The sequence below is a fragment of the Patella vulgata genome, chromosome 1, assembly GCF_932274485.2.
Source record: "Patella vulgata chromosome 1, xgPatVulg1.2, whole genome shotgun sequence".
In the NCBI taxonomy this organism is placed as follows: Eukaryota; Metazoa; Mollusca; class Gastropoda; family Patellidae; genus Patella; species Patella vulgata.
Genome location: NC_065879.2, coordinates 31,718,152 through 31,739,889, shown reverse-complemented (window position 1 = coordinate 31,739,889; position 21,738 = coordinate 31,718,152). Strand labels below are relative to the sequence as shown.

General features: G+C 32.7%; 2 protein-coding genes across 2 annotated transcripts; one reads left to right on the top strand and one right to left on the bottom strand.

The window, feature by feature from the left end:
* The first annotated feature begins 167 nt into the window (after window positions 1-167).
* On the top strand, window positions 168-9,242 carry LOC126821762 (phosphatidylinositol N-acetylglucosaminyltransferase subunit C). The gene is made up of 7 exons (XM_050550260.2): window positions 168-283; window positions 3,423-3,492; window positions 5,001-5,149; window positions 5,571-5,739; window positions 5,991-6,147; window positions 7,011-7,177; window positions 8,003-9,242. Exons 1-7 carry the CDS (start codon window positions 184-186, stop codon window positions 8,043-8,045), a joined length of 855 nt encoding a protein of 284 aa, XP_050406217.1. The 5' UTR covers window positions 168-183; the 3' UTR covers window positions 8,046-9,242.
* A 4,500-nt stretch (window positions 9,243-13,742) lies between these two features.
* LOC126829273 (septin-7) lies at window positions 13,743-20,236 on the bottom strand. The gene has a single exon (XM_050559086.2). The coding sequence runs from the start codon at window positions 20,154-20,156 to the stop codon at window positions 18,735-18,737; it is 1,422 nt and encodes a 473-aa protein (XP_050415043.1). The 5' UTR covers window positions 20,157-20,236; the 3' UTR covers window positions 13,743-18,734.
* Between the last annotated feature and the right edge of the window lie 1,502 nt (window positions 20,237-21,738).

Sequence of the window (21,738 nt, the reverse complement as noted above, 5' to 3'; positions counted from 1 at the left end):
CTTGTCAAAAAAATATAACTGTCTCTTATCAATTCAAATAGACGCCTAAATTCTATTTTCTAAAAGATACTAAGGTCGGAAAGTATGACGGAATATTCTATTTTTTTAAGGCCAAATATGTGAATGTTTAGAATTTTGTGTAAAAATAAAATGACTGATCCCAAAGATCACGTGACTGCTAAAATGGCCTCCACAGAAAAGTGGGAAAAAGTTTTGTATAAAGAACAAAATGTTCCGGACAATTACGTGGATGAAAGTTTTTTGCGTGAATTGAAAAAAAATAGTAAGAAGGTGTTTTTTATAGGCCCAATCGAAAGTGGACGTATATTGTCTTCTAGTTACTTTAGTAACGATGTCTGATAGAGGCTATAATTATAATAGCCCTTCAGGCTTCATCGTTACTGTCTCACTAGTAGACTAGTCTGTTCCTTGCCCTTACTCAACTGTCCGAACCGTCGTAAATTTTAAACAGTTTTCTTCGATTATGAACAAACGACTTAACTGTGGTTATTATAAACTTACCTGTATGTTTCAAATCAACTCCGTCAAATAAAACCCATTTCACAATTAAATATTCCAACAAATAAAAAAGTTCTCTCTTGAAAGATTTTACTATTATTAGTATTTACTAGTAATTTCAGCTGAGTGGAAGAAAACATGGCTTTCATCACGTGTTGGGCGAAACCAATGAAATTCTTGTGGTGCAATCAAAACAAAGCACGACCCATTTCGATCATTTGAATTTGGGCAACGAAAAATATCAAATTAAGGCAATTACATAGGAGATTTGTATTGAAAACATTGCATGGATACGCGTAAAAATAAAGTCATATATAAACTAAAACTTTCCTATCACCTTTATTTTATAAATAATTCAACAAACAACATGAAGTTCACGTCCAACGGTCTGTATTTCTTGCAATGTCTATGTAGTTTGTCTTGTCCGCAGATTTGCATTTGCATGTAGTGATGTCCTCCTGTACTTACTATTAAAGGAGCTTAACCTTTCCATAACATTTAAAATTAAACACACAAATTATAATTCCCAATTGGGTCCACTTTAAATTATTAAATCAATCTTGACATGAAAATATGCGATCCTACTATACAACAGTTAAGGCACAATGAACATTTTATAATCACTACACGAGGTGTGTATTCATATTATTTTAAAATCCATTTCCGTTGATTTCATATCTATTCGAAATATATGTAATTTTAGATAATTCTATTTTTGAAAATTTGAATTGAAAGGGGGCTTTATAGAAATAAAATACAAACACGAATGATTCAACACTTTTTATGGTTTCATTTTCTGGATTTCATCCAGTTCTCACCCAGACGACTATGTTCTGTACTAAAAGAAAGAGATATTACAATTTCTCAAACACACTTGCAAGAGTATTAAAAGAAATTGGGTTTGAGTTTTTATTGTTCTCATGGTGAAAGATTTGTCATTTTTTTTGTACAGCATGCGAAAATTTTCCCATCCGAGTCTCTAATCAAATAATTAAAACAAATATTTCAAACAGGAATGCTATAAACTTTGCAGAGATTTTACTAGAATGTAAAAGACAGTAACAAAGTAAAGGAATACGGACAGTTATGTGTGTGAACTTTCAAACACAATACCGAGCTGAGACTTAAAATTCAAATGAATTTGTTTAGGTTTTTAAATCGCAAAATTCTACTCGAAAATAGTGTTCAATTGTTATAAATTTGTGTCAGGTGTGTCAAGAATTGGTTCATTTTGGTGAACAAAGAAGAATCAGGATGAAAAATAGACGATAAGGATTCCAGAATAGCCTAATGACCGAGGTGGTGTTAAACGTTATTTTCATTTTACATGTGTATAGGGACAGACAGTAATGATGAGAGGCTAGCCTAAGTAACTAACTGTCTTCATTCTTGTCTAGAGAGTTGTTTATTTTATAGGCTTGTTACATTAATATTATGTGTAATTACTAATTAATCAGTAACTTAAAGATACCTTCCCGCGTAGCAACTTGGTAATTTGATGATATTTGGGCTAAAAACATATTCAAACTAATTCTATCAAAATTTGGCTTCAAATCCTTCTGAAAACATTGTATTCGTGAGGAAATACCGCAAGCTGCAATAATTCTATCAAAAGAAGTCATGTTTGTGTAATGTGACTTGGCTGTCGCGGTACCTAGCAATGGGTGCAAAGCTGGAGGAAAATTTATTGCATTTAAAAGTTGATGTTGTCTTTAATCGCTGTCCATTTATCATAAATATCGAAGCCTAAGTAAATCCTCGGATTATCCACTGCCCACGATACATTTCCATGGTTTTTAAATCAGAAACTGTTTTACGTTTAAGTCTCTCACTTTTTCCTAGTCCGCTCACCATCAAGTTTATCAACATATACATCAAGCATTCCCTAACGCTGAGAGATCAGACAACCTTTGTGTGCAACCTTTGACGTCACTCGAGCAGACAGCCCTTAATCGTCAGACTGCCAATTAATGACACCTCTCATTTTTATCCTATGCGTGCTCAAAGTGTATTTTTCAAGGAATCCAGTATTTTTCTAGAATGATTGGGTGTCTCCACTTTCCATATACATTGGAATCTGTCACTTCCGACATTGTATGGAATCATTAAAATATCTCGGATTACACAGCATGACGGAATACTCAATACCGGAAGTATTATTGTACCTTCGAATATCGGAAGTATAATCGTCTTAGGTTGTATATGCTCACATTTTTATCACACAATGATCGGTTTTATCACAATAAAAAATGTTTTTAGGAGAATACTCTTCAGTAATAGACAGAATGCGCATGTGGAATTTGGACGGAGGGGCTGACAAGGAAAGCTGTCTAGACAAAAAACCGAGGTCCCGTGTACACATTGGCGTGCACGTAAAAGATCCCTTGGCAGTTGGAATTCGATATAAGAGTAGGCTGAGTGCCGCTGTCCGGGCAAAATTTCCCTCATAGCACACTGTATGGCGTATGCCCGTCTTCATTAGCCAAGGTTAGGAGCAGAACAGTAGGACGTTAAACTCCATTTCATTTCATTTCATTTCGCATGTGGAATTCTTCAATGGTACCCTAGATTCATAGAATTGGCCGAGGTGTGCCAAATGTTTAAAGGTTTTGATGTTGAAACCACTCTTGCATCATTCTTTTGATATCAAGGTAATCAACAAAAACCGACACAAGTATTAATCTCACGATAATTGATTCGTGATTAGAAAATCTAATCCAGCTAGATACATTTTAAAATCTTTGTTTACATGTTGAGGTCAGAAAAAAAATGTATTATTGTTCAAATCTTTCCTTGTGGTCTGGATGACTAAGCTGCTGGTGGGCATGTTTCTTTACCTGGCAACCATGTTTTTTCTAATTTAATGTACTTGATAGTCAATTTTGTATTTTGCATAATTTCAGGCAATCTCCGAAGATATGATTATTGGACGACTGTTAGCCAATCAGGTTCAGTGACACAACAAATAAGCAGGTATTTAAATAGTTAATTTTGAACATTTTTACTCTCTTACTCCTGGATATTCTCAGTTTCAAAGTTCAACATAAACTATCCATCTGATAAAAAAGATCACTTCGTAATATAAGTAAGTGTATGCACATGACTTGGCTGAGTTTATAGAAAATCAACTTGGCATACTTGTGTTTTCATTGGTTGCTTACGGTACAAAGCTGAGAACATGACACATTGATAAAGCTAATCAGATGATAAATAAAAATGAACTTGGTAAAAGATAACATAAAATGAATTAAAGAACATCTGATTTAAAATTTCATTAGCTTCTAAAATTTAGGTTGAATCATTTAATGGACTATTAAAATGGGTTCGTCCGTCTGTCTGTCCGCCTGTCTGTCCGTCACACTTTTTGGGACACAATAACTCTTTCTAATTGAGCTACAATGTTCAAACTTGGTGTAGGTGTTTTTTAGGTCAATGCCTTGATGGAGTTCAAAGATGAGCATTTTCGGCTTGGGTAAGCAGAGATAAGCAATTTGATTGGTTGATGCTTTGGGACACGATAACTTTAGTTCTAATTAAGTGAGAGTGATGAAACTTGGTGTATAGTTTCATTACATCAATACCTTGACTCAGTTCGATAATGAGCATTTTCTGCTCAGGGTAAGCAGAGCGATAACTCTCATTCTAATTGAGTTAGAATGCTCACACTTGGCATAGGTGTCTATTAGGTGAATGCCTTGATGGAGTTTGAAGATGAGAATTTTCGGCTTAGGGTAAGCAGAGATAAGCAATTTGATTGGTTGATATACATGAGACACAATAACTTTGGTTCTAATTAAGTGAGAGTGAGGACTCTTGGTGTATAGCTTTATTACATCAATACCTTGACTAAGTTCGATTATGAATATTTTCTGCTGAGGGTAAGCAGAGTGATAAGCAATTTGATTGGTCGAGACTTTGGAATGCAATAACTCTCCTTCTAATTGAGGTAGAATGTTTAAACTTGGTGTAGGCATTCATTAGGGGAATGCTTTGATGGAGTTCTATGATGAACATTGTCTGCTTACTGTAAGCAGAAATAAGTAATCTGATTGATTGATGCTTTAAGGCACGACAACTTTGGTTATAATGAAGTGAGAGCGATGGAAATCCGAATTTGTCCAATATAGGTTCATTATATCATAACCTTGACTAATTTCGATGGTGAGAATTTTCTGCTTAGGCTAATGAGCAATAAGCAATTTGATTGGTGAAGACTTTGCAACATAACAACTCTGCTTTTAATTGAGGTAGAATGTTTAGACTTGATGTAGATGTTCATTAAGTGAATGTCTTGACTGAGTTCAATGATTAACATTTCGAGCTGAAGCTAAGCAGAGCTAATTAATTTCATTGGTCAATGCTTTGGGGCAAGATAATCTTGATTCTTTCTGATAGAGAGCGATGAAATAATGTGGGTCATCTATTTATTTTGGGATTTTGGCGGGGGACATCAGCCTCACTGTTGGCTTGTTTAATTTCAGTGTGTGTATATTTTTAATGATCTTTATATATATGGATGAAAAACAACTTTTACCAGAAACACTTTTCTACACAACAACAATACTGACTGTTATATCTTATGGTATATATTGTTGGCTAAAACTTCCAGCAGTGGAAAATAAAAGAACAAGTAAGTCAGACTAGATTTTTACTAACAAAACTTAAAGTCTCTGATTGTCATTTGAGAGATTTTGAATACCTTAATTACAAACTATAATATTATGGAATTTGAATCACTTAAGATGGATATCAGCCCAAAAGTGGTTAAATTCGTTCAGAATTTCCAAAGATATGACAACAAATACAAACTATATATTGACTATCTGAAAAGTGCCTGATTTAATTGGCAGTCTCACACACTCGGGGAGATAGGATTATGATCAAAGCTTATTCGCCTGCTACTGCTGTATTGAAATGAAATTGAAATGGACAGAGTATTATTGAATGTCAGAAGACTAACTATAAGCTTCAACAAACTTCTGAGTGTAAGAGACACTGACTGAAAACATAAATATGTATGTTATGTTTTATATGAATTGTATATATTTCAGGTTATGATGATATAAAGACAGGTGTTATGTTTGTTTGTTTTCTGTATGGTTTATCACCAGTTATAGTATCATTAACAGAAACTATTTGTACAGATACTATATACGCTATGACATTTATTATGTTATTAACTAATATAGTCTTCTATGATTATAGTCCAGATGATATACAGTAAGTAAAAATCTCTTATCTGGTTTTAGGCTGACAAGAGTTGATTTCGGGTATTTTAGCAGGGTTTCACCTTCTCACTGTTTAGTATTCTGGATGGGATGAAAAACTGTGGTCCTGTATACATGCATGTAAAAGAACCCTTTAAGCTTTGAATTTCTTCTTCCAGTAGCTAAAAGGGAAATAACTCATAAATGCATGAAATTTGTTGACTGTATCCATAAAAGTAAAACTGTTGATATTTCATTTTGTAGGGTAGCTAGAGTAAAAGGAACATTATCTTTAAATGCTGCAACTTTTGCTTCCGTTTGTTTGGCATCACGTCTTAATACAACATGGCATGCTTTTGCAATAGTGACTTTCTCCTTTGAATGGTTTGCTTTATGGCCTTTATTTACACAGCTATTGAAGGTAAGTATTCTGTTGTTAGTTTATTTGTAAATTTTATAGATAGAAATATGGGATACATATGTTTAACCCGTTAAGTGCGTAGGGCGTTATACAACTGCCTCTCACTGTGTGTAGGACGTAATATAACGCCTTGGAGGTATTTTCCCCAACCGATTCTTACAACATAGTTCGTCACGTGGTGGGGATTCCCCCACGATCGCAGCATGTGTATAATGGCTCTCCTGAGTGCGTAGGTTACGCCTGGTCGAGGAAATCTTTGCCTGAACATTTGCAAGACAACACTGACGATCGAGATGAGGCGTATTTAATAAACGCCAGAGACATAGACACTGAATCTGAGTCTGAGGGTGATGACTGATGATCCTGGTGATCTTAGTTCCAGTAGTAGTGATAATGATGGAGCTGCTGGTCATAGGCATTTATAATTAAAGGGAAGGAACTCCATTTACCGTTAGTTTTAATATGGATTTTGACTACTATCATTTGTATTCAGGAATAAAAGGTCCAAAAATGACGTTTTTCGTCAAATTAATTACACAATAGGGGGTAGTTAACATTTTAAAAACTACACGGTTAGCGGGTTAATAATTCATTTCCCCTAATTTAAAAACAATACATCATTTTACCTATGTAATATACAATGACTCATAGCAAATGTAACTTTTCAAAATTACTCAGGGGACTCATTCATAATTTCGGTACAAGGAGTACTTTTATATGTAATTAATTTATATGCCACTCAATGATTATAATTTGAATTGTTTGAGTTCCATTTGGTTCCAGGTGTATATGTTTGAATATTTTATATTGATTTAGATGCATGAAAAACTTAGTTTCAAACATGATACTAAACATTTTTGTAGGTATTGTATCCATCTAGTCAGAATATTCTAACAGTATTACTTGGAGTGACATCATTAATACTTTTATCAACATGGACAACTGTAGCAACAATAGTCTTTCTGATTGTTCATCTGTTTATTAATTTCTTCTGTCCATTCTGGTTATTACGATTACTGCCATATAAAAAGTGAGTATATTTTGTGTTGCACAAAAGGCCAGCGTCATGATAAAACACTGCCATTTTTAATATAAAACATTTCACTGATTGTTGAAGAATTTATTTCCATTGAGTACAGAGCAACAACTTGATCCTCATATGCAGCCATTTAACCAAGAACATGGGCTTAGTTTATCCAATTGGCTGAACATATTCAAATAAATTCAAATTCTAACTTATCATATACAGGTAATACTCATCCAGTTTAACCGAACTTGTAATGAGTCTGAAATCTGGTTTACAAGGGGTGTGTACTAGATTATACATTCCGGTCCGGAATTTAATTCTCTCAATCCCTTGAAATCTGACAATCGAGTAAACATGATAATTTTGGGCAACAAGGCATCACCAGAGCTGGAACATTTGATTACATCATAATTCTGCTCACACCACATAATCAGTTTTCAGGATTGAAAGAGCTGTGAGAGGACTGATAATCAACTATATATCTGTCAGGCATGAGTCAAGACAGATGATTGGTTCTTTAAGTAATTTCTTGATTTAAAATAAACAAGTAATATGGTGAAACTACTATGTTTGAATAGTAAATATAATGTCAGATGGTAATTAGAACTATTCTGTGTTTTACAATAACTGTGATATGGCATCTTTGATTTTTTGGTAAAATGAGTTTTACTGGTATGCATCGTATAAATATTTCTACCTAAACAGACAGCATAAATATGTATTGGAATTAATGTGACTAGCCGTAGATCATATCTTAATTCTTTAGTTAAATATTGTATATTTTTTTATATTATGTACTTTTTTTATTGTATGTTTTTTCTTGTCTAGTAATATAAAAGGTCAGTGGGATGAGGCTGAAATCAGAGATTAGAAACCTCTCAGAGTAGCTGATGTGGAAGAGGTCTTAAAATTACAATCACATTGAACAATGGAAAGAGCAGAATTTCATGTTGCTGTTTGTGGAGAGAAATGCCTGTTGCAGGATTTAAATATGAAGGTGAATGGTGGAATACATATGGAATCTTTTTATTAGGAGAAAGTATCTGTCTTATGTTTTTGACGAGCAAGTCCTTTTTAGGGCTAGAATGTCAGGAAGTGCACTGTGGACTTCTGGGCCCAGTTTCTCGAAATCTTAACTAAAGATAAAATCCAAATTTTAGTAGATACTTCAATTTTGATTGGCTAAGCACTAAAATCAATCTAATATTATCCAATAAAATTTCTAAAATTTGGATTTTATCTGAGTTAAAATTTCGTGAAACAGGCCCCTGATCAAACTTCTCATTGTGGATTTTGCAATGTACATTTACACATGTTTTGGTTAATTTATATCTATTTTTTATATTTATACAGGAATATTTTTAATAAATTTATAATGTTATGTACATAGTCTCTTTGAATTACCCCCTCTTTTAACAACTGTAGCACATGTATTGTAAAAAAAAAAAGTCTTCAGTGACATTTCATATAATAATGTCCAGATGGAATATACCATATATCACAATAAGTTGTATACTACCGATTTGTTACCAAATAATCAACTTTGGAACTATTTCAGAATCTGTAAACTAATATGATACCTATTCATTGCACATGCAATAACGTGAGTGATGGACACTCTTGGTTTTAGACCCCACCACTTTGAAATGAATAAGAATAATAATACTGGTAATTACAAGAAAACCAACATCCTCTAGTTGATGATTATTGTAAAAGGAAACCAGATTGAAAGTAAAATTAATAATAATGACACGTTTATAGGGAGACTAGGGGGTGGTTGGATGGTCAAGTGGTCTAATGGGTGCACTTTAGATCATAAGGTCTATCATTGAGTTAAGTAGCAGGGTTTTGATCCCAAGCTTGTATGTGACCAGAAGTAGGGTCGTTTGTCCAACCTCGTGCGTTTTCTCTGTGTCCTCCGGTTTCCTTGCACTGCTAAGATCCATATGCGCAAGTGAAATATTGAAATAAAATTGTACCATATGTTAATCCTGAAATTACCTAGTTTGTGATGAGTGGACGTTTAAACCCATTTATTCTTTATCTTTCTTTATATGGTGTCTGAAATGAATCCTGATGTGCTCCCCATCCACTTTATTTCATTCTGTAGAATACTTATTGTCAATAAATAATGACGCATACTACAGACATTAACAAACCATTTAACAGACTGGAAAAATACTAGTACTAAACGGATGCATAGTTTTAATGGGATTATTCATGCAGATGAACTGTCACCGTGATGGACATTTTATTTAATAGGCAGGAAGTCATTCGTCACTTACAATCTTGGTTGATTTCCAGACTTTGACCTACCACATAATGAAGAAAATTACACAAAAATAATTGTTTTGGTTAGGCATATAATATGTAAACAAAGGAATTAATCCCATCATTAATAAATGTATCAAATGAGAACCTTTACCAGTAAAAGTACTTTAAAGCCTATATATATTGTAGGTTGAGGGGGGGGGGGGAGCGAATGGTCTATCACGTGCATTATAGAACATTGAGTAACGTGGCAGGGGCACTTGCCTAACTTCATGGCTTATCTCTGAGACCTCTGGTTTCCTCCCACTGCTAAAGACCCCTTGTGCGCAATCGAATTATTGACAAAAATGTACCATATGTTAATCCCGAAATGATTTAGTTTAATTTGAGTGGTTGTTAAACCTCATTTTTCTCTCTCTCTGTTATATACATATATTTGTGGTCTGTGACATAACAAAATCCAGTCTGAAGTTTTACCCAATTAATTGGTAGTATGTTCAATAATGACCCCTGCGAAAACCAATAAAGCAATCAATGGTGATTAATGAGATGGTGATCAATGTACTAAATAACCTAACAATATGATGTAATTAAGAGATAGCGGTCAGCTACTGACATTGTTAGAGGTCAATTATTCATTAAAATTACAATGGTACTGGTCACATTAATTTAAACATGCATTTATATTGATGTTATTTTATTTATGAGACATAAATTACATTTTTCAGAGTAAAACATTCTTCACAAATGGTATCTTGACAGCAACATTTTAGATTTAGAGCAAAAATGCCTGGTTGTTTAAAGGTACAATCAGAAAGAATAAAACCTTGATCATATTAATGTTCCAGACTATTCATGCCAGAATTTAGAATATGTTATATTCTCTGGAGCTTTTTTCATGATTCATACTATCATAATAGCGTTTCTGCATGAGATAAAAATAGTAACACTTAAATTGAAAGTAGGGAAACATAATATTATATTCCGAATGATTCTGCTATTAAGGAAATACCAATAGATATCATATTCATATTTTATTACCTTGTATATTCTTAAAAAAAGAATATATAAAACTGAGAGAGCGTACTTAGATATAAATGAGGGTATAGACAGACGTTTTGGCCAGTGGACGTTTCGGTCCACGGACGTTTCAGTCAATTTTACACAAAAAAATTATTATTTTAATGAAAAAAATGTTTTGAAAGTGAGTAAAGTAAGTTTTTAAAACATTTAAAGGGAACACCATGATCAGAAATTTGCAGATTCCTATGTTTGGTGCATAGGCACTCAGTTTTTGTTCCATTAGTGTATGTACTTTTACAAAGAAAGACTCAGACAAATTATAAATTAATTTTTTGTTTTGTTAGTGGAGCAATGGTTGTGACCTGTCAACTGTTATAATAGACTTTGAACGCTCTGTAGACCTTGCTCTTCATGCAGTGTATGGACCGCAAGTATAGATTCAGTGCTGTTTTTATCATTTTACTCAGTCAACTTGGAGACACTTGCAAACATGTACAAAGATGACTATTTTCAGACTTATTTAAAAAAAAAAATACATTTGTCGCAGTAAAAAATAAAAAAAACAAAAATACACAGCAAAGAAAAAATCTGTTAGAGAAAACAAACAAATAAATCTGGACGAAACGTCCTCTTTTCGAAAAAAAAAAAAAAAAAAGGAGACAAAATGTCCTAGGCCAAAATTTCCACTGGCCGAAGTGTCTTAAATTCATATATAAGATATATTTTAATATATCTTATATAGCTAAAACTATATAATAGACCCGTCTACATGTAGATCATAAGTTTAAGATAATATGCCTGGGGGACATTCAGAACACCAGTAATGTTACACTTATACAAGATTGTATCAATATTGTTACTTTAAACTGATTTCTGTACAATAAATCACATAATTATGTATATTATATATATTTGCCCTAAGGCTTTAAAGGACAACATCTCTACCTCAATACAATTACATCATTTTCAGACTAACAGAATAATTATGTGATGTATTTAATGGGACATCATGAATTTTCATGTGCCTGGGCTTTTTAGCATTTGGAGGGACCCAAGAGAAAACACATGAAGTTAGGCAAATTACCCTATTCCTTGTCTTAATCATGGAATTTAGTTCCGGTGCCCCTTGTCCATCTAACTCAGTGGCTCAATCCAAGTGTTGACTTCGAAGTTAATCAAGATATTCCAGTGTGGTAACCACTTGTGAGTTGTGTAGGAAGTGAGGTGGTGTTGGCAGTTAGTGTGAATGTAAAAGAACCCTTGGTAGTTGGAATTCAACAAAGAGTAAGAGGAAATGCCACTGTCCAGGCAAAATTCCCCTCATAGCACACTGCTTGATGTATGCCCATCTTCATTAGCCTGGTTGGTGCAGAAAAGTAGCAAGTTAAATCCACCGATGAAACAAAATAAAAATAGAACAAGCAGTGTAAAATCAGTGTTATCTAATTATTAGTGGTCTCAAGAATCACCTATCAATTTAATAAAACAAAACAACTATCGGACTCACATAATACGAAAAAAAACCCCAGCTGTTACAAATATATCATACAAATGTTCAACAGTCTTTTAATTATTCATCCGAGTCTGAAATGTCGCCAGTCCGAGTCCGAAAAGTCATCAAGTAAAGCCTCAACCGTCATCAAACTGAGTCTGAAAGGTCGTCTGTCTTGAGTCCGAAATGATGCGGGACCGAAATGACGTGTTACCCAATCCATTTCCCCATTTCATTCTTCCATCAGAATCAAAGGTGGTTTTTTGGGGTTTTTTTTTACATACTTTAGCTCCAATTATAGGTTTTGAGTACACCCATCATGTATATTCCCTTTAATATTATCACCAAATACCTAGAGGCTTTAACTTGGTTTAATAAAGTGACACCGGTCAGGTGTATCATAGTACGGTCAACTACACAAATAGTGCTTCATATAGTAGGTATACACATATAAAGGTATATTTAACCCAATACAGGTATATCTATGACAAGTTGATCTAGCTGTTAATTAACCTATTTTCCAATTGTCTCACCTGTAAAATATTTGACTCCTCTCACGACATTCTTTATAATATAAAGTTACAATTAACACACCATTGTGAAAAAGAATTTCTACCAGATAGATTATTCAGCTTTTAAATAACTTTTCTCATGTACTAGAAATTTTAACTAATCAGGTGTGAACCTTATAGTGAATGGATGGAGTTTTATAGAATCTGCTCGATATTTGTAGTTGTCTGTAAACTATATGTCAGACTTGATATAATCTCTTCTCTGATACAGAGCACATGTTCCAGTTACTGACATTCATAATCTGCCAATACTTGCATTTTTTGTCTATTAAGTTGTAACATTTTATGGATACAATAACCATTCTTTTTGTCAGAGATTGGGCTAACAAGAAATGTTTTCCTAGTTCGAATGTGTACACATTTCCATTGACTTATACGTAAACATTTAACAGAGTAGGGTGGAATACAGCTGTCTGGAGAAAATACTCCTTGTTCATTGAAAAAAAGAGATCATATGTTAGTTGCAGAATGACGGAAGTATTGTTTTAACGCTTCTTTCCTTTAATTTGTGTTCTGTGCACAAAATTATGCAGCAACAATCGCCAATATTTTGGACCCAGAAATTGACTCATATGGGTCCCAATGCATATAATGATGTAATATGAATGTATATAAATTGATTTAAATTCAGTCATTTCCGTTTTTACTGTAATTTCAAATTAGTTATGTTCGGCGAAATACGCCAAAAGTCTCAATCGAATGGCAGTCTCTAACATCTGGTTATTCCAGTCTACACCGATAGTATTTATTGCGCATGCTCTCCAGATAAGAATATGATGTCACGGTTTGACATGACTCGTGGAATTATGTCTCCCCTCGTTCTTGAGTCCCTTGTTACACATGGTGCTGAACCGCATTATGGTACACGATTCGTGTACCAATGGTAAAATGTTTATTTTGTCTTAATTATTAGGTATCAGAAGCCCATTTTTTTCCCAGTAAGATCACAACATCAATGCTGATTTAATTGACAAATAATTTGTGTTTTCAATGTCGAAGACTTTGGATGATATTGAGTTAGACTTCACCACTTTAAAGTCGCCAAAAAACTAACACCTCATAAGCAAATTTGTATTAATGTAATTCCATTCTACTTGCCTTTTCTATTTCCTTGACTGAGTCAAAACTTATTACTAATTTCCTAAACTCTGAAAGGATTTTCTGAACAGGTTAAAAAAAAACCCTACCCCAAATATATGACAAAAGAATATTTGCATGCAGTATATTTTTTATTGATGGTAAGCAGTTGATGTACACAACATAGTCTTTACCGTTGAAGCCCATTTCTCGATGAAATTTACTGCACAACATAATAGAATAGATTTCGAGATATGGGCTCTGAATTACAAAAACTACATTCAGTTTAAGAATATAAAGACTTCAATACATTACAAAAAAGTTTACAATTATGATAAAATGTTAAATGTGACTATAATACAGGAAAATAATTTAAGGTGAGGGGAAAATTAAACAAAGAGTATGATTAATCAGATACCGGGTATGTAGAATATATGGAACGAGGATAAAATGGAACAATAAAGATTTAACAAAACTGTGTGTCATGCCATTAGTAAAATTTATAATCAAAGAATAAATACATGTATTTGATTAAAGTAGTTTGTTACATTGCTCATTTAGTTTCATTTAGTAAACATTTAATTTGATTTGGCATTAGATATCCATAATGATATACAAAATCATTTTCTTATTACACTTTACACTCCTAGTATATATAAATGTACTTAATCATTTTCCTATCATATTCTTTGCGACCACACCCAAGCCAAATAGTTTTACTTATCAATGTCTATAACCCTTACATACTTGTTCTGAACATTGAAAGATGTTGAAGTCTGATTAACTAGGATATAAGTTTGATATATTTTGTCACATTACAAGCTAAATGACATCTAAATACTAAGTTAAGATTAAGACCGACATCTATCTATGTCCATTAGAGGCTCCTTTATCAAGCTGTTACATAGATATTATTAAATTAACATTTGTTTACATATTTCAACATCACAAACACAATGCCTTGACATACAGGTACAACTACTACTGGGGTATAACATCCACTTCCACTTAGGGTTATATCACAGACTAAATTAAGCACAGGGTATGCTTACTCTTATTAAGTATTTTATGAACACATGATACTGTCGGTACTTCTCATTGGAGTATTTCACATAGCTAACAAATCTTTTTCTATTAAAATTGGCTATGGTAAGAAAGTATTATGATCCATGACTGTTCTACTGTGCAATATGGATGGTTCAATAACACACACTAAATACGCATATAATATAATCCATATCCCACACCTTATAATATACAATGTTTCAAAGTGTTACTTATACCCCCCACTGTATACTTGAAAGTTTATTCTCCAGTAACTCACAGTGAATATACAAAATGTATCAAAGTATTAATTAACAAGATCAATATAATTAAATATGCATACTTCAAGTGTATTCCCATTAACCCACTACACATAATATAATACACAATTTTAATAGTGTGAATGCTAAACCCCAATACATATTGTAGACTGTCCTTGAATTTATAGTCAAGACATTGATGGGAAAGGGTATCTATAGAGATCCCACAAAATTATATCTTTAAATAACTTATACCAATTCATCAATCATACCAATATCATTAAATAAGTGTTTAAGAAGATTGATTTATTTATTAAATGCACAGTTTTGATGACTTATTAATCAGAGTAACAAATAAATTGAAAAGCAATTCAAGAAAGAATGTGTGTACCAGTACGCATGATATAAAATAATTAGCTGCTTTCATGTAATACATAAACATGTTACATAACATACATTTTTAATTATTTGATAGTTTTCTTATAAAAAATTTATGTTTTTATGTTTACTTCACAAATATTGAAGTGCTTAAGTTAGTATATAGATTAACATACATAAAGAAAAACATGCTGTTACATTTAAATAATAACCACTAAATGATAATACACTACTACTACACCAGACTAGAAAAAATAATACTAAACATTTAGTAGGTTTACAAACAGCACTTAAATACACTAAATAACATTTTAAAATACCTATTTACATTTGTGTACAAATTGTTACATAAACAGGGCATATATCTGGGATAAAGGGGGGAGGGGAGGGGGCTAACATTTGGTTATATGGGGAAGGGGAGATGAAACGCAAGGTGGGTAAGAGGGAGAAATTCAGTAAAAATTACAAGAAATGCAATATAAAAAAAATCTCACAGCAATCATACATGTAGCAGAAATGCTTCATGTAGGACAAATAAAAAAAGAAACAGCAGCATCTATTTTTACAAGTTTACAACATAAACGGTTTTGTTATTCTCCAACAAAGATGTTTTTACAAAGCCACGAAATTTAAATATTTTTGAGTATACGAGGATTTCAATTCAAGATTAATTAGAAAAACAAAGCTGGTACTGTATACCCAAACAAGTTTGCTCTTTGTTGTAAAATTTATATTAGAATAAAGGTACAACTGCTATATTCTAAAACTTTTTAGAATCTTAAATGATGACTAAGCCTGAGCAATGACCAGGTTTTCTTTTAACCCATGATCGTTTATCTCTAAATTTTCATTAAAGAATATAGGGTAGGTCATTCTAGAGGCTGTTGAAATACAAGATCGTATACCTACTATCAACAATTACACATGTACAATATCTACTAGCAACCTACATTAACTTACAAATACTACCTTCTCTTATTTTAACTACTTCAACAATACTATTCATTTGTAATCAAAAATATTTACAGTAAGGTTTTGAATCATCTATCCCATAAAAGCACAATAAACAACAAATTAATACTCATTCAAGTTCTTCCTTTCTACAGAAAATACCAGAATACAGAATCAGTCTAACTTCAAAAAAAAAAAAAAATATTTAAATACTTTTTTCTAACTACAATGACCAAGAAAATGTCCTGAAATAATCTTATTCTGATTTTCTAAGAGACCATGTCACCCTCATTGGCTTAGACTTACCAGAGGTACAAGATACAATGCAATCAAGCAGATTTTAAGTATAGTTAATTGACCAAATTCTCTCAATAAAGGACAAGTTTTTACCAATGTGACAATGTTTCTTTGGGATTAAAGGGTTTAGAGAACAACTCATCAAACATCAAATAAACTCTCAAAAAATCAATAGTTTTCAGTTCAAATGAAGAGACTAAACGTAAGATACAAAGTAGCAGAACTCTAACAATGTATTTTGTTAGTGACTACAACAATTGACAAATTCAATTCATACAATGTAAGTCTACAAAAATTTCATTTAATTTACTATAGACAATCAACAGAGTAGAACATGGTATTTGCTATATACAAAGGATTCTTTGCATGAATGCATATACTATTTAGATAAGAAAAATGATTGTGAGTCACAAAATTGCATATTGTTGGAGGGTTTTTATATATATATTGAAGTAGATACATGTATGCAAATCTTTATACCTGCTTAAAACCTAAGCCTATAGTATCTTAGGGATGAATACATTTTGTCAATACATACAAAATTCTTGTACACCATGTTTTTGTTTTTTTTTAGCACAAATCCTACAAGTACAGTCGTTTCATGTAGCCTACATGCTAATAAAGAAGTCAAAACAGGCATAAATGTATGATGGCTAAAATACAAAATGTTTGATTATTAAATACATAAATATGTTATTTGATCCTACATATTGGAAGACAACTATGTGTAGGGGACTTTTAATAAGTTTGGTGTGTTGTAAAACATTTAGACCGTGATATGCATAAGCACACAGGTCAACAAATATCAAGAAACTTTAAAGTAAATATGATTTAATCATGAATATGAAAAAGATTGTCAGACAACTGTTGAACTAGAATCACTTATAAAACATTCTGATCCTGACCTAATGAATTTAAGTGAATAACAACAGGAAATAATGGATGTTAAAATGGAAAACAGTATTGTTACCTTCCTGTATGTAAAAACAAAAAGAAGTGATGACCTATATTTAGGTTCTACCATTCCAACCATAATGAACTGACCACATTCAATAATCCATCCTAGTTTGAAAGTTTGAAGACTACAAGTATCCAAGATGTCTTAACTAATATTTCATACATGATTACATGTATCTCTTGTCAACAGTAGATAAGGAATGAATAAACAGTTTTATAATATTTTTTTTAATTAAATGCTTGGTCCCCTTTGTAGCATTCACTACAAATTAATGATTTCTTAACCATTAAATTCACATTATGTCATTTTTTAAAATTTTGGTTAACTTCATCTTTATTGTGTCGACTGCCTTGAAAAAATGGTAAATATCTACAAAAAAAAATCGTAGAGACCTGTCAAATATTGTCTTAAATTTTACCATGGCAAGTATGTTTTCAGTGGCATATTGCCATCTGGCCACAATGATTGTCATCAAAAATAAATATAAACACACCAGAGGAAATGGGTTTTTTTTTCTGAAAAAGTATTCTTATTAATTGTATTCAGATACACTAAAATAATTTGACTAAAGATTTAACATTCAATTCTGTATAAACTTTAAAACATTGTCAACAAAATGTGTATTTAGAATGATCCTACATGTATTTTAAACTTGATCAATATATTATATTTAAATTTTGTTATAAAAATAAAAGCCAAAATGTGTAACGGTTTTGCAAACTAAACAGGAACTGACTGGAGATGTAAATTCAGTATTGGTCTAGTGGTACATGTAGTATGACATGATAGGACGACTACACTCATTTAAATAACGTGAAATTTTAGCAAAGTCATTTTATGGAAATGAATCTTTCTATGTAAATACTGGAATAAAATGTTGAATTAAATTCAAATAAACACTGCTACAGTACATACACATTACACAACACTCCTCGAACATCTTGTTCCGAATCTTAGTGTAAACTTTTCATGCAAAAAATACATTCCTTGTTCCCTAAACCCTACATATTTCTTAATATAAAACATTCCTTGTTATCCCCCATTGCAAAACATGTTGATTATTAATCAATAAATCCAGATCGTCTATAGATGCAAATATATTCCACTAGTATAGGGATGAAACTTGAAAAAAAGTTAATGACTGCCGTTTGAAATACAAGCACTGAGTGTAATGGTTTGGTTAATTTTATGAAGAATAGCTGGATGTCCAACAAAATAAGATTTTGTTTTAAAAGTCTTAAAAGAGTCTCTTTTTCTCCTTTTTAGCACTATCTAAAATGTCTTTATGTCTATCATTGGCACTTTCCCATTCCTGCTTTTCTTTTTCAAATTGGCGCCATCGATCATCCAATTCTTTCTGCTGCTGTTCCAGACCCTTCTTCATCTGTTCTGCACGTTTCTGAAGATCAACTTCTGATTCTTTGAGCTTATTTTTCTTTTCTTTGACCTTCATCTCAAACACTTGTTCCATTTCTGCTTCCATTTTCTTCATCTTTAAGTCATGGTCTCGTTTTTCTTCTGCCATTTGTGTTAAAGGATCTTTGGTGAGGGAACCTGGTTTAATTTTTCCGTCAGACTGAACTGGCGCTAGTTTACCATATCGGTAATTTTCGTAGTGGACGTTATTGGTAACGTCTTTCAGATCCTGCATATGTGTTCTAATGAGCATGTTCCTGAGTGCAATAAAATCATTATGTTCAAGGTTTTCAACTTCAACCACACCCCAAGGATACATTCGACCTCTGACCTTTTTACCACCAGAATCGATCACCCTGTTACTACCAACGACAGCAAATGGTACCCGATCTCGTAATTTCTTCTGTATTTTACTTTCCTCTTCATCCTCACAATACGGAAATTCATAAATTTTGATCTTGTGTTCAGCAATCTCGCTTAAAATTGACTTTTTGAAGTCTCGACATTCTTCTGGTGTGAGAGTATCAGCTTTGGCAATTAAAGGTATAATATTAACTTTGTCATGGAGTCGCTTCATGAATTCCACATCTAATGGTTTTAAGCCGTGGCCTGTTGGAGCAATAAAATATAAACAGCAGTGAACTCGATTGTCTGGGATGCCAGTGCGATTAACGCGACTTTCTGCTGTCAAATAATCTTCATATTTATTGTCGATATAATCTATGATGGGTTGCCAGCAATTACTATTGTCAACAGCATCTCCGAAACCAGGTGTATCTGTTGTAGTTAATTTTAACTGCACACCATTTTCTTTCAGCATGACCTGTGTGGTGTCCACTTTGACGGTTTTTTTAATACGATGGGATGGTCCAGGAAATTCAGAACTGTATAAATCGGTTAAAAATAAGGAATTAATTAATGTAGATTTTCCTAATCCTGATTCACCAACCACCATTAGTGTAAATTCAAAGCCACGTTTGACCGATTTTCTGTAGACTTGATTTGGTAAATTAGCAAAGCCAACATATCCTTCCAGTTCTTTGTGAGTATCTCCTCCATGCTTCTTTTCTCGTTCATCCCGTTTTTCTTTCTCACAGTTGTCCATTTCTCTCGAATTATAGTCCTTTTCTTTCACAGCCACGCGCTCTCTATCACTCCCATATCTAGCAGATGGATCAAACTTCAAATTGGCAGTCTCACCACGGAAGAAGGCCTCCCGTTTCACCGAATTTAGCGAAGCCATTTGCACATTAAAATCGGCTAAATTTATTTTCCGCCATTCGGTATATAAATGCGCATGTCTTGTTGAGAGCTTTAACAGTTATTTAGTCTCGATTGTCCAAACATCCCACAGCAGTTCATCATCAATGTCAACGTGCTAGGAGACTGGCAGTTAGTGGCTTTGAGTTATTCACGCTTTATAAAATAGGTCGAATATATTAATACTACCGGCTTATTCATCGTTAAATAGATTCTCCAATGAAGAGGTAAAACGTTCATTTTGGAGAAAGACGCGCATTTTTCATGGCAATAATATTTCCCGCCAGTTGCTTATTATTTACTTTTAGAAAAATATGTATGCATCGGAAGGTATAACTGTGTATTGTTGTTCGCATTATTAATGAATAACACTTTTGGTATTCAATTAAAAGCAACAAAAAAAAGAAATCTATAAATTAAGGGGTGGGTTGAGTGGATTAAATTTGTATTGATAAAATAAAAATAGGCCTAGCCTATAAATTGTTAGAATAGATTGTAAAATCGTATTCGTATGTCCATATATATAATCATTTTATAGCAATTTATGGGTAAAAACTACAGGAGATTTGTATTACCCCAATACAGGCCCATTAAAATTCTATGAATGTAGTTACTGGGGCAAATTTATAGGGATACAAAAATCTGGAGAAAAAGAAAACGAATTTACAATACATAAAATACGTGATCGACAGAGACTCAGATAGGGTGGTGTTACATTAGGGACCAGTGAATTTATATCATGTCTTAATATCATTAAAATGTGATCGACAGAGACTCATATAATCATATAGGGTGGCGTTACAGTAGGGACCATATAGTGAATATAATTTCAACACCTTGGCAGAAGCATGTATATATAGGGCTTTGATTTTTTTTTAAGTCAGACCATTTTATAACAACAGTCTCTACATTAAAATAGGATATATTTTTGACTTTTGAGAAGTATGTTAACGATCAGAATTACTATTACTCAATTAAAGGAGCTTATAACCTCTAACTCAATAGTTTCCATAATATTTGAAATTAAAGATACATTATGGGAGATTAGATAAAGAGCTGGCAGGTCTCACTATAATAGTTAAAAAAAACTAGATAATGTAAAGGGAATTTGCTGAAAATTTCGTTCAAATTGATCCACTCTGAAGTCTGAACCGAGATTTTAGCGACTGAATTTTAGGCCTAGCCTCGATCATCATTACTAAAGTCGATGCGATAAAAAAAAAACATAGTCTCGATTATCCATTTCATGATTAAATCAAGAATGGAAGTCGAACAGCAAATCCGAACCTAATCCAATAAACATCGCAGGCTAGCGATGACATCGAGAGTTGATTATGGTGTGAATAAGTTAATTAGTCTAATTAATAATTTGGATAACATTTCAGGCCTAAAGAAAGACTTGCAATAGGCAGATTTAGCTCTTGCATAATGTATATTTAAAAACACGAATTAGAATTCAGTATTATTTGTCCATTTCAATTGACGTTCTTATCTTGCCGTGAAAATATGGGATCCTAATCTAATATAGGACATAATGTACATTTTAGAAATATGTGCTTTTGGTT

Coding starts and splice junctions, on each gene's coding strand:
- LOC126829273 (XM_050559086.2), bottom strand. CDS start 20,156: ATGGCTTCGCTAAATTCGGTGAAACGGGAGGCCTTCTTCCGTGGTGAG.
- LOC126821762 (XM_050550260.2), top strand. CDS start 184: ATGGCCTCCACAGAAAAGTGGGAAAAAGTTTTGTATAAAGAACAAAAT. Junction 284..3,422: donor GCGTGAATTGAAAAAAAATA/GTAAGAAGGTGT, acceptor GCATAATTTCAG/GCAATCTCCGAAGATATGAT. Junction 5,150..5,570: donor AGTGGAAAATAAAAGAACAA/GTAAGTCAGACT, acceptor TATATATTTCAG/GTTATGATGATATAAAGACA.